The sequence below is a fragment of the Eubalaena glacialis genome, chromosome 2, assembly GCF_028564815.1.
Source record: "Eubalaena glacialis isolate mEubGla1 chromosome 2, mEubGla1.1.hap2.+ XY, whole genome shotgun sequence".
Lineage (NCBI taxonomy): Eukaryota > Metazoa > Chordata > Mammalia > Artiodactyla > Balaenidae > Eubalaena > Eubalaena glacialis.
Genome location: NC_083717.1, coordinates 69,099,367 through 69,110,953, shown reverse-complemented (window position 1 = coordinate 69,110,953; position 11,587 = coordinate 69,099,367). Strand labels below are relative to the sequence as shown.

The window sequence follows — 11,587 nt, the reverse complement described above, 5'->3', positions numbered from 1 at the left end:
TCACCACGGGAGTTTCCTGCTGTTAAAAACAAACAAAGCCTAGAGGCCTGGTAGGGGGAGGGGCAGCAGGAGAAAGGCCCTGGGGGCCTGGGGTGACTCCTGAAAGCAGCTGAGTGAGGGGTCTGTGGGCAGATGCCCCTGAACTGTGCTGGTAGGGAGAAAAACCCCAGAGCTCCCCCAATATCCCGGTGTTCCTTTGCTTCCCAGCAAAACTAATTTGGAATGCATAAGGTTCCCCAATACTGCCCTTTTGCCCCACTTTTTGCGAGTTTACAGCTTTGAAAACAAAGCTCTCTCTCCTATTTATTGGGTGTCGAATTTTGGATCTTTCTTTATCATAAGATTCCAACACCCTGTAATGAAACCTTTCCTCCAAAGATAAGTTCTAAAGCGCCCCCATTCATTTCTTCCTGAACTCAACAGATGTCTCTGAGGCCCATTTTCTGCCGGGCACTTGGTTCCCAAAGCCCAGGGGACCCCTGGCTCCAGCTATTATCCAGGGATTCACTGGGGTCCCCAAATCTCCACTTCTGAGAGCCTCTCCCTAATCCCTCTTTCGCACGGTCTCGGGGCTCTAAGCCGGTATGATCTCACCGGTGCGAGAATAAAAACAGCCCTAGAGTCACCGGCGCCGCCACGGCCCCTGACCGGGATCGGCGCGCCCGCGTCTCGGTGCGCGCCCCAACTTCCTGGGCCTAAGCCTTCCGCGCGCCCTCTCTCGGACGGGGGTCCTCCCGGGGGTGCACCGCCAGCCTGTGGCCGGACGGCGCTCGTTCGTGCGAGTCTAACCCTCTCGGGCCCGCCACTCCAACTGAGCTTCCTGAGTGTGGGTTCCGAGAGCAGACGCCACGGCCCGAGCCCGGCCCTCCAGCCTGGGGCCCCTCTCGCCGCTCCTTTCCCACGACTTCCTCCTGGCGCCCGCCGGACTTCAGGTCGGGGCCGCGCGGGGTCCTGCGCGCTCCAGCCCGGGCCGCCGCTGTCCCCGGACGCCCACGTGGGCGTGCTCCGCTCCGGGCGGGGGAAGGCCGGGCGCCCTCCCGGAGGCGGGGGGCGGGCAGGGCGCCCGCGGGAGGAGGCGGCAGGGCGCGGGGGAGAAGGCGGGGAGCCCCGGCGGCAAGGGGGCGGTGACAGCGCTTGGAAAGGAGGCTGCACGCGGATTTGCATGAAACACAGACTGGCAGCGGGCGGGAGCGGGAGCGCGGCGCAAACCCGGGGCCGGCCCAGCGAGCGAGCGAGCGAGCCGGGAAGGAGGAGGGCAGCGGGGAGGCGAGGCTACCGAGGCGGAGGGATCTGCGCATCAAAGCGAGCGAGGCGAGCAAAGTTTGGCTGGGAGTTGGACTTTCCTTCCTGGAGGCGGCACCCAAACAGCCACCCCGTGCGGAAACCCAAACTTTCTTCTGCCACTCCGAGCCCCGCGGCCGCCGTCTCCGCCCCGCGTCCGGGGCCTTCCCGATCCCGCGCCTCTGCTGCCTGCCCGCCCGCCCGCCGCTCCTCCGCCCTTCTCCCCGCCGTGGGAGCCGCCCGGGGCGCAGGGCCGCGCGCCGAGCCCCGCCGGCTGCAGCGCCGCGGCCCGGCCGGGAGCACCGGCAAGTTCGCCGAGAGTTGAGGCGAAGTTCGGGCGGCCGCTGCCTTCCCCGGCCGAGCACCCCGCTGCGCCCCCGGCGTCCCGCCGCGCCCAGCCCCGCCGGGGGCGCTCCTCGCCGCCCGCGCGCCCTCCCCAGCCATGTCGTCCATCCTGCCCTTCACCCCCCCGATCGTGAAGCGCCTGCTGGGCTGGAAGAAGGGCGAGCAGAACGGGCAGGAGGAGAAGTGGTGCGAGAAGGCGGTCAAGAGTTTGGTCAAGAAGCTCAAGAAGACGGGGCAGCTGGACGAGCTGGAGAAGGCCATCACCACGCAGAACGTCAACACCAAGTGCATCACCATCCCCAGGTGGGGGCCCGAGGGACGCTGGGGCGCGCCCGCCCAGCCCCCTGGCGTGGCGAGGCCGGCCTGGTGGGATAGGAGCGGGAGGGATAGCGTGTGTGTGTGTGTGTGCGCGCGCGCGCGCGCGCGCGCGTAAGGGGGGTGGGAACGCGGGCAGGAAGGGGGTGGGGGGGACCCCAAACAAAACCTTCTCTAGATTTGCAAAGATTCAGAGCCTGGGGCTTCCACGCGGCACTCGCGCTCCTAGACCTCGCATTCGCTTTTCACCTCCGGGAAAGGGGGTGCTGCAGAAATCGGCCGCCCCCACCCCGGGGAGCTGCGGACTAGAACTTGAGGCCCGCTTTGTTCAGCTCCGCTGGCCGGAGCCCCTCCTCCGCCGCCGCCTCCCGCCCCCGCGGCCCGCGCTCGTGGAGGTGGTGGTGTCTCTCCCTTTCTTTTCTTCATTCCTGTCCCCCCACTTCTTTCCTCCTCGGCAGGAATGCAGTCCGTACAGCTGGGGCTGTGGGTGAGGAGCGGGAGCCTCGTGATTGACAGATTCCTTCTTCATTCTCTCTTTGCCTTCGGGATTAGCATTTTTATCGAGTATTTTTAGATTCGGTTGTGCCAGTCTCCCGCCCCCTCCGCACACACGCACTTTTAGTTGCAGTGCAGGGCTCTGACTTTCAGATGAGAGAGATAAGTGGCAGAGAGTGGGGTCCTCTCCTCCGCCTCCCCCGACTGTTTTTTGCCCACCTTTCAGTCTGAGATTGCGGGTGGATGCCGAAAGGACGGGGCTCAGAGCTGAGATAACAAAACGCACCCCAAAGTGGGCCTCGCATCGGCCCTCGCATTCCTACAGAGCCCTCCTTCCCAAAGCGCTTTGCCATCTGTCTGGACCTCCTTTATCCTCCACTTCGCGCCAGCTAGGTCAGGCGGGAGCTCACAGATGGCTGGTAGAAGGGGTCAGTGACTTCTCTCCACTCCCCACGGCCTTCTCTTAGCTGAGATGTGCCAGGCTGGGAATTGGGGTGTCTTGGGGGGGCACCTTAGCCTCCTGTCTCTATCTCTCAGCCCCCTTTACAAGTCTTATTCTGAACCAAGGGAGAGTTTGTGTGTCTGTGTGAGTAGGGGATGTTCTTGGGGTTCCAGGCTGCAGAGCAATGAGTAGAGGGTCCCCAAGGCCAGAGCCCCACAGAAATTGTCATCCTTGCTGCTGGGCCAGGAGTAGACTCCATCCTTGGCCACCTGCTTGGGGCAGCTGTACAAGGGCTGCCATCCGTGTCAGGCAGGCACAAAGCAACATCTGTCCATGGGAACCCAGGCCTCCTCTGGAAATAAATGCCACATATGGTGGGAGTGCTGACTTGAAAAATAATAATTTTTTTCAAAACTGGGTGGATCCAGTCAATAAAGCGGGAGGGAAGGCAGTGTGCTGTCTGGGAAGTGCGTTCTGCGTGTGTGATCGGGAGCCAGAATTGACTTCAGAGAAGGTGGTGTGATGTGATGGTCAGTAAGCCCTAGGTCCTGGTCCCAGCCCTAGTTCTTCATTCTTCTTTATTCATTTGGGTGGAGGGTGGGGAGTAGGGTGAATGAATGTCATACTTCTCTAGCCTGGGGAAGGCTTTGCAAACCTGCCTTCTTACCTGCCTGAGTGCATTGAGGACAAGTGCTTTATGTTGTGAAACAGGAAAAAAAAAAGCTATCAATTATAAAACGAGCAGCTGTGTAAAGTGTTTCACAGTTTACAAAGGACTTTCACATGCTTTTATGAGATCAAGAAAAAGAAACTCCTGGAAAATAGATCAGGTAATTAGGCCTAAGATTTATCCCACTTTTAATGTTGAGAGACCTTTGGAGGAGAGAGGTGAAAAAGGCTTGGCATAGTAGACATGCAGTTCTGACCAAATGTGCTCCTTTTGCTGGCCCAGGCTGCTCTTCCCTTTGAAGGTTCTGAATACATTCTTAGCTAATGGCTAGAGCAGTGTTAACTAGGGGGATTGGGCCCCATGGATCTTTGTTGGTAAGGTTGCCAGTGTTCAGTCTTTGGGCCGGTGACAGCCTAGAGGAGAGGCCTGGCAAGGTAGGAGTTTGCACTCTGGGGAAGCATAGCTATGGCCTGCCTTTTCCTTTTCCAAAGTCCTGCTCAGCCTGAGGCATATGAACACTTTGGGTGTCTCTGAGAGTTCAAGTTAACTTGGCCTTCTCATGACTCTGTTAGGACTGGGCCATCTTCTACTTGCCTGGCAAGGACCTAAGGCTAAGGCAGATTTTCTTCCATCTTTTTCAGTTAGGGAAACCCAGTTGCTTGGGTGGATCCAGACAAAGTGGATTTCCATCCCTGGATTTTGTGCCCACGCCTCTGGGTCACCTTGTCTCCCTTGGCAACAGCTACTGCTGTTTTTGGTCGTGGGCAGAGAACTAAAGGCCACGTCTTGGGGAGGTAGCTAGCTGGCCTCACACTGGTGATATCGGTGTGTCTCTGAGCCCCGTAGGCTGTGGGGTTGCTTGTCAAAATTGTTCTGTCCTCACTGCCTTTTATAACTAGGGCTTTGGAAAGTCGACAAAAGGAAATGTTGAACCTAGTTATCCCACAGGGTGTGTGGGGTGGGGCACTGGGTACTTAAAAATACTCTGTGAGGTCCGGACCTTGGGGTGTAAGGAGCCCTCAGTCTAAGGAGATTTTAACAAGCCTGTTTTGGCTAATACGAAATCTTGAGGCAACAGCGCCATGTGGCAATTAGAGCTGGATACTAGGGCCCCCCAGACCGCACGCTTGCTTCTGTTACCCCGGCTCTAACCTGTCTCAGTGATCAGGAGAGCTGGAGTGGTACAGGCTTACTGGTGTCAAGAATGTCAAAGAGACCGGTGCCAAGGCAGTGGTAAGAGCCTGATTTAGATACACCAACAGAGGGGCTATCAGGGTACTCTGAGGTCTGGCAGGATGGGCAGAACTTTGGCAAGTTGTATAACAGCATCCTACCTGTCACCTAGTTGAGTACCTGAGTACAGCTGCAGGTATCTTCCTGGCCAGTGTATAAGAATGGAGTTATAGCATAGAGAAGGTGTGTGTAGGTTGTGTCAGTGATAAGGAGTCAGGTGCACTTAAAAATGACTGTTCTGATGGACACTGATAACTTGTGTTTCCACCAATGGGACCCATGACTTGGCCTACTTGTTGAGAGCTGGACCAAGCTTAAGGCCTGGTTTGTTTGGAGGGAAATTTGGGCTTTCTTGTGTCGGAGCACCAGGTCCAGAGGAAAGTGGGACAATTAAACCAGACCCCAGGTCTGACACACACCCTCTCCTCCCTTTCTGTGCATCTGTTCTTTTGGTGCAGCCTCCTCCTGTTATCTACCTGGACTTTGCCAGGCTGCTCTCACCCTGGGGAGAAAGGGAAATGATCCCCGTCTCTAACACTCCTTTCTCAGGCTTCTGGGGACAGACCGAGGGTGCAGGAGGGGCGTCTTTAATACCGTCTCCATCTCAGCGTCTCCTGTCCTCCCTCCTTTCTCAGCTGCTGCTCAGAGCACCATTCTTATGTGGCCTGTTGGAAGCAAGCTCACTTGCTTGCACCCATCCTCTCCTTTCTCTTGTTAACCTTGATTAGGGGAGCTCCGCACAAGGGCTGGGATGAGGAGGGGTCTGCAGGACAGCGGGTAGCTGACCGTGGGGCTGGCTCAGAGCTATGGCCGCACCTAGGAGCCACTCAACGTTCCCTTGACATTTGGAACCTTGGAACTTGCTGCTTGCAGCCAGGAGTTGAATGTGTGGGCCAGTGCATGTTGCAGACAGCCCGTTGCTCACACTTCCTCATCGAATGTTACAGGATTGGATTTTGTGGATTCATTGATAGGTGTTGGCCCCTCCCGCGTCTGAGTCAGTATTCCAGGAAGTGGGGGAGGATGCAGAGATAAATTGGAGATGGTCCCTGCCTGTGAGGAGCTTACACTTCAGTAAGGGAAACAGCAATAGGGCATTGAGTGTCTATTTCTTTCTTATTCCCAGCCATCAGAAGAAATATGAGCTCTAGAATGGAGTGATATTTTGGGGGGGCAGGGGGGATTATGATGTGTTTCTTAAATATTGTAGAGGTCACTGTGTTGGAAAACAAAATAATGACAGCCATCTGTTTTCTCCAGAAAAAGCACAGAATTCAGGTCCTCTAGCTTGCCGTTTTAATACCTGGATGGATTTAGCAGTTCACTTATTGTCTCAGAGCCTTCGTGCCGGCACCTGTAAAATCAGGAGGAGGTAAAGCCTGTGGAAGTGTTTTGTAAACCAGAGAGTTTGACAGATGTGTTATGTTTAGACCTCTATGTGTATCATTCATTCATTGACTAAATTATTCAGTCATTTATTAAATACCTACTATGAAGAGCAGGGCAGGGTGCCTATTCTCAAGGGGCTCCCTATCTAGAGTGGGAGACAGACTTGCCCAAAATATAGGCCATGAGCTGCAGCCAAGGGATGTACAAAATGCCCAGGGATGTGGGGGACAGACCGTTAATTCTGTGGGAGGAGGTGGGGAGAGGAGGGAAGAGTCCGTGTGAGGTGGAAAACCAAGAGGACAGGAGTTATTATCCAAAGGACGTTTCTGGACTGTAGTACGATCATATGAATTTTTGGGTTCATGGTGATCGTTGCCTACAAGAATGAGGATGTCTTTATCTTCTTTATCTTCCTTCTCTCTCTAAATGGAGCACTGCTATGAATTTGTTACTTCCTAGCTCGCACTGAACTAGTGACTAGTGACTTGTGTTCAGTATTTTATGCCACTGTAAAGTGTCCTCGCTTTGAAGTAAAGAGTAATTGGTGTTGCAAACCTGAAATTCAGGTTTCCTTGGTGGAAACAGTGACTTTAGATATATTAGCTCAGAATATAACGGACCATGTCGATAAGAAGTGGACAACTTGGAGGTGATGGTGGATCCTCAGAATTTCAGACTTCTGGTGTGACCTAGCTTTTCATTTCTCTGGTTAACACTTGCTGAAAATAAATCCTATAAACCTGAGTTTCTATATGGACATAAGAGCTTTTAATAATGTATTTTAAGAAGTCTTTGCAAGGATGTAAAGTGTCAAATGACAATTCTAATAATAGAAAAAGTCAATGAATACAGTAGTCATTTCGTTCTGATGAGAAATGCAAGCAGCTGATGGCATTGAGAGAATGTGGCTCGAGCTTATCACATCAGGAATCCAATTAAAATGAGTTTTTGAAAAATAAATATTGGTTCAATAATGTAAATTTGTAATTGCTGTATTATTATAATGGAAATAAAATTAACACGATTTAATGGACTGAGCAACCATTAATTTTCACTTGTTAACTTATTGGGAGGTTTCTAAATGCCATTGGATGCATAATACAGCCGTGTCTCTGCATGAGCTCCTTTATGAATAGGACCAAGTAGCGCTTGCTTCATTTATTTATTTATTTTTATTGAAGTATAGTTGATTTACAATGTTGTGTTAGTTTCAGGTGTACAGCACAGTGATTCAGTTATATATAACATATATATATATTCTTTTTCAGATTTTCTTCCCTTATAGATTATTACAAAATATTGGCTATAGTTCTCTGTGCTATACTGTAGGTCCTTGTTGGTTATCTATTTTATATACAGTAGTGTGTATGTTAATCCCAAACTCCTAATTTGTCCCTTCCCCCCAACCCCCTTTCCCCTTTGGTAACCATAAGTTTGTTTTCTATGTCTGTGGGTCTATTTCTGTTTTGTATATAAGTTCATTTGTATCTTTTTTTTTTAGATATAAGCGATATCATATGACATTTTTCTTTCTCTGTCTGGCTTTACTTCACTTAGTCTGATAATCTGTAGGTCCATCTATGTTGCAAGCAGTGCTTGCTTTAAAACTTGAAGTCCAACTTTATTCCTTTACCTATTCTCCCACCGTCTTTATTCACCCCTCCCCCAGCCTCCTTTAAGTGCAGTTAAGCTCTCTAAAGTGGAATGCAGCTTTCTCAATCAACAAGGCTCATGAATAGTCCTAATAAACTTTGTCCTTGTCTCCTTTGATGTATTGACGTATTTAAAAAAACCAAAATCCACCGTGCCCCCTTCCCCAAATCCATGTCTGGTAGTACCAGTCTGCTGGGAAGGGAACTGCCTAGAAAGGCTGCCGGTGAAGAGGCCTGGGAGATTTACCAGCCTTTTGCAGACACGAGTGTCCCGTGCAGTGCTAGATGGGACTAGCTCTTCCCCAGGAGGGCTGGGCATCATCTGCTGACCACTTTAGTCTCCTCATCTTCAAGTGCCGTGGTTCCTGGAAACGGTTGGAAATTGCCATATTAAACCCGCCCTGCAGAAGTCTGGTTTCTAATTTTACTGTATTCCAGGTTTTAGAACAAAGATCCGAGAGAACTTGTCCAATTCATGTTTACGCTTTCCTTCAGTGCACCTACTGGGTGCCAAAACCTGCTCCAGGTAGCAGGGCCACACCAGTGAACGAGGCAGATGCCTGATTCTGCCCTCCTGTAGCCTCTGGTCCACTGGCTGCTGAACATGAGTCCTTTGGAATTGTAATAATCATGTATGTGTTCACTCTGGTTAACTTGTAAATACCGTTTTCTTAATGCCAGAGAACCAAATCCCCCAAGCTCTGCAGTTTATTGAGTCCTGATGAGGGTGTGTGTGTGTGTGTGTGTAACATTATTCTTTGTTTTGACTTAATTAACAGTTTGAGAAATAACAAATCTAGAGCACAAGTCACACTGTCTGCAGTGATTATCTGAGGCCTCCGCTGGAAACAGCAGCCTGCCACCGTGGCACACTGCTACAGAATGTTTTGACAGAGAGACTTGGTTTAAAACGAAAACACGGTAGAAGCCTATTAATTAAGAAGTTTGGCTAATGCTGGACTAGGCTGAAGTTTGTGTAGCAGGCCTTTTCTCCCCATAAATGTGGTCAGAGAAAAATTAGTCATAAACAAACTTTTGGGAGTCATTTTGGAGGCAGGAGTCAACAGACCTGAGTAGGTTCTAGACTTAAGCTCTGTTTCTAACTAGCTGTGTTACCTGGGCCAAGTCGCTTAACATCTCTGGGCCGCAGATGTTCTCAACTGGAAAATGGGCTAAATAAGCTCTATCAGAGGATCTTTCTAACTCTAAAGTGGTTTTCGTGCAAGCATTTTAGAAGCTCCCCTTTGCATGCATCCAGTTGGTCATTGAATCACAGATCTTTCTTAATGATTAATATCCTAAGGCCCTATGAATTTCTGTAGTTGAAAGTAATAAAACTATAATTCAGCCTTTAATTTTGGTTATTTTCCCCCTCTGCCCTCCTTGCCTCTCCCTCGCCCTGTCAGTCTAAATCAGTGAAATATAACTACAAAGGAATATAAAAATAACTGAATACGAGGGTAACGAAGTGAAGGCTGTGTGCCTTGAGATGCAGTGAGCAATTTTTCTTCTTTTGTTGCTATTTTTGGCTATTCTCAGAGCAGGAAGTTTACTTAAACTAATGACCACAATTGCCTAAAAATGGTTAAATGTGAGAGGTAGGCATTATAGAGGATACCTGTGGAAAATGTTTGCTCATATGTCAGGGTTTACCCAGGAAGCTTCCTTTATTTATTTTCAAGCATCTATATAAAGAAAGGCTGTACTCGATTGTGTAAGCGTGCGCCTCTTGTGGGGCGGCGTGGAGGTTACAAGTTGAAACCCCAGCTAGGAAATGAAAAGTGAGTTTCCCCCGAAATAGTACTTTTTCTGTATCACATGGCTCTCCCTGATTACATCTGGCAAGTTTTTCTCCTGACAGCTTTGCTGGGAGTTAGGACTAGGGGGTTGTTTAAGAAACCCTGGGTCAAGGTTTGCCTTTGAAACCTACAGCGTTATCTGTCTGGTGGCTTTCCCTGCTAACTCTTGCATCACAGACCGCCAGGCCAAGTTGTAGTTCTGAGGTGTCACCGTTTTGTTTTTTTTTTTTCCTTTGAGACTGGACTTTTGAAAATAGTAATGCTTTTTGGGTGTGTGTTTTTTAAAGGTCTGTTTTTACGCTGTCACAGCTCAAAAATGCCAAAAGGCATTTTTTCCTTAAAAAATCACCTCTGGGCTAAGCCCAAATATGGAGTAATGGACCCAGAAGGACTTTTTGAGTAGTTACAAGTGGCTGAAAGCAGGCACTGGTGATGGAAGTTGGGTTTTTTCCTTTTGCTTCAAATGTGCCCCATTGTAAACTTTCTTGCATCCTCATTGAATTCAGACTCGCAGTGAGCCTTATTTCTCTGTGTGCCTGGAAGGGCAGGGTGAGTGAGCTTGTTTTGCTACCTCTTTAAACGTTTTGTGTAGCCATTTATCTCTACCCAAAGAGAGTCTTAAAATATTGCCTGGGGAGCAGGAGTGGGGGGCGTGGGTGGGCTGGAAGAGCAGAGTCATCAAGGGAGAACAAAGGGCCCTGGAGTCTGACAGACCGGAGTTTGAGTCGGCCAGTTACTAGCTATGTGACAGCCTTGGGGACATCTGCTTCCATTGATTAAGCTCCATTTGCCTCATCTGTATAATGGGCATGGGCCCACCTACCTCCTGTAAGTCAACGCAAATGAGATAAGAGAGAGCAAGTACTTGACTGATACGCGTGGCTCACAGCACATAGTAGGTGCTTAGTAAACACTCATTTTTCCCTTTCAAGGGTGAAATCTGACTGATGGTGTCAGTAGATTCCAGTAAGGTTCCCCCCCCTCCACGCCTCCCTCCCGCCCCGCCCCGGACACACTTGTTCTCAGGGCTCGCTGTTTGGAGAACATTGGTTGATGTAGTGAGAGGACCTTCCTCTAGCAGGTGCGCACCAAGTGGCCACAGTCACACCACTTGTTGGTTTATGGCTTGGAAGGCTATCGAAAGAGAATTCATATTCTTCAGTGGTTCTCCCCTCCTCCATCATCATTTTAAAAATTGTTTGGCTGACTAAAAATAATAGTATTGAAAATAAACTTTGATGAATCAGTGCTCCTGGGGAGGTGGGTATAAGATCCTGAAGAAGAAACACCGTGACTCACAGGCTTGTCACCGATAGCCTGCCCTTCCGTGTGTAGAAGTGCATGATGTTTATCGTTGCTGGTGTGTTTCTGAGGCCTGGTTGGAAAGCGGTTCTGGCTCCAAGTACCACCTCACCAGTTGGCTTGGTTGTCAGGTGAGAATGTTCGGTGCCAGAAGCTCACGGCTCCAAAATAACCCAGATGTGGATGGCAGTACTGTTGGCTGCGCCTTGAGGTGTGCCAGAGGGCACTCACACTTAGTGGGCCATGCTTTGGACATCCTTCTGGATGTGGTCCTTTCCATGGGGCAGAGCTGTAGGGCCCAGGGATGGCCCACGTGGAGTCTGTACTTCCTCCTTCCAGACTGTATGCTGGGTCCCGACCCTTCAGTTCCCTGCCCACATGGTCTCAAGCCTGCTTCCAGGTCCGTCTGCCTGAGGAAGGGCAGACTGTGTCGACCACGGACCGTGTGTGCACCCGTGGGCCCCAGGCTGACAAGGTGGGCAGGGCCGGGAGATGGAGGGATTGGATGGAATTCAGACTCGGGGTGTCTGCATGGGTGTACATGAGCCCCTCTAAGTGTGGGGTGATGCTGGGCATGGCCAGCTCTCCCTGAGTGTCCGCATCCCATTGTAAAACCGAGGGGTCAGAGAACTCTAAATTCAAACCTGGCCTCCCAGGTTGTATC

At 50.8% G+C, this 11,587-nt stretch overlaps 1 protein-coding gene across 2 annotated transcripts in view; it reads left to right on the top strand.

The window, feature by feature from the left end:
• The first annotated feature begins 1,528 nt into the window (after positions 1 to 1,528).
• SMAD3 (SMAD family member 3) overlaps positions 1,529 to 11,587 on the top strand; it is a 119,310-nt gene continuing 109,251 nt past the window's right edge. For both annotated transcript variants that reach the window (XM_061180153.1, XM_061180152.1), the window contains exon 1: positions 1,529 to 1,929. In XM_061180153.1, coding sequence (XP_061036136.1) covers positions 1,724 to 1,929 — 206 coding nt within the window. In that variant the 5' untranslated portion in view covers positions 1,529 to 1,723. The remainder of the gene's footprint in view (positions 1,930 to 11,587) is intronic.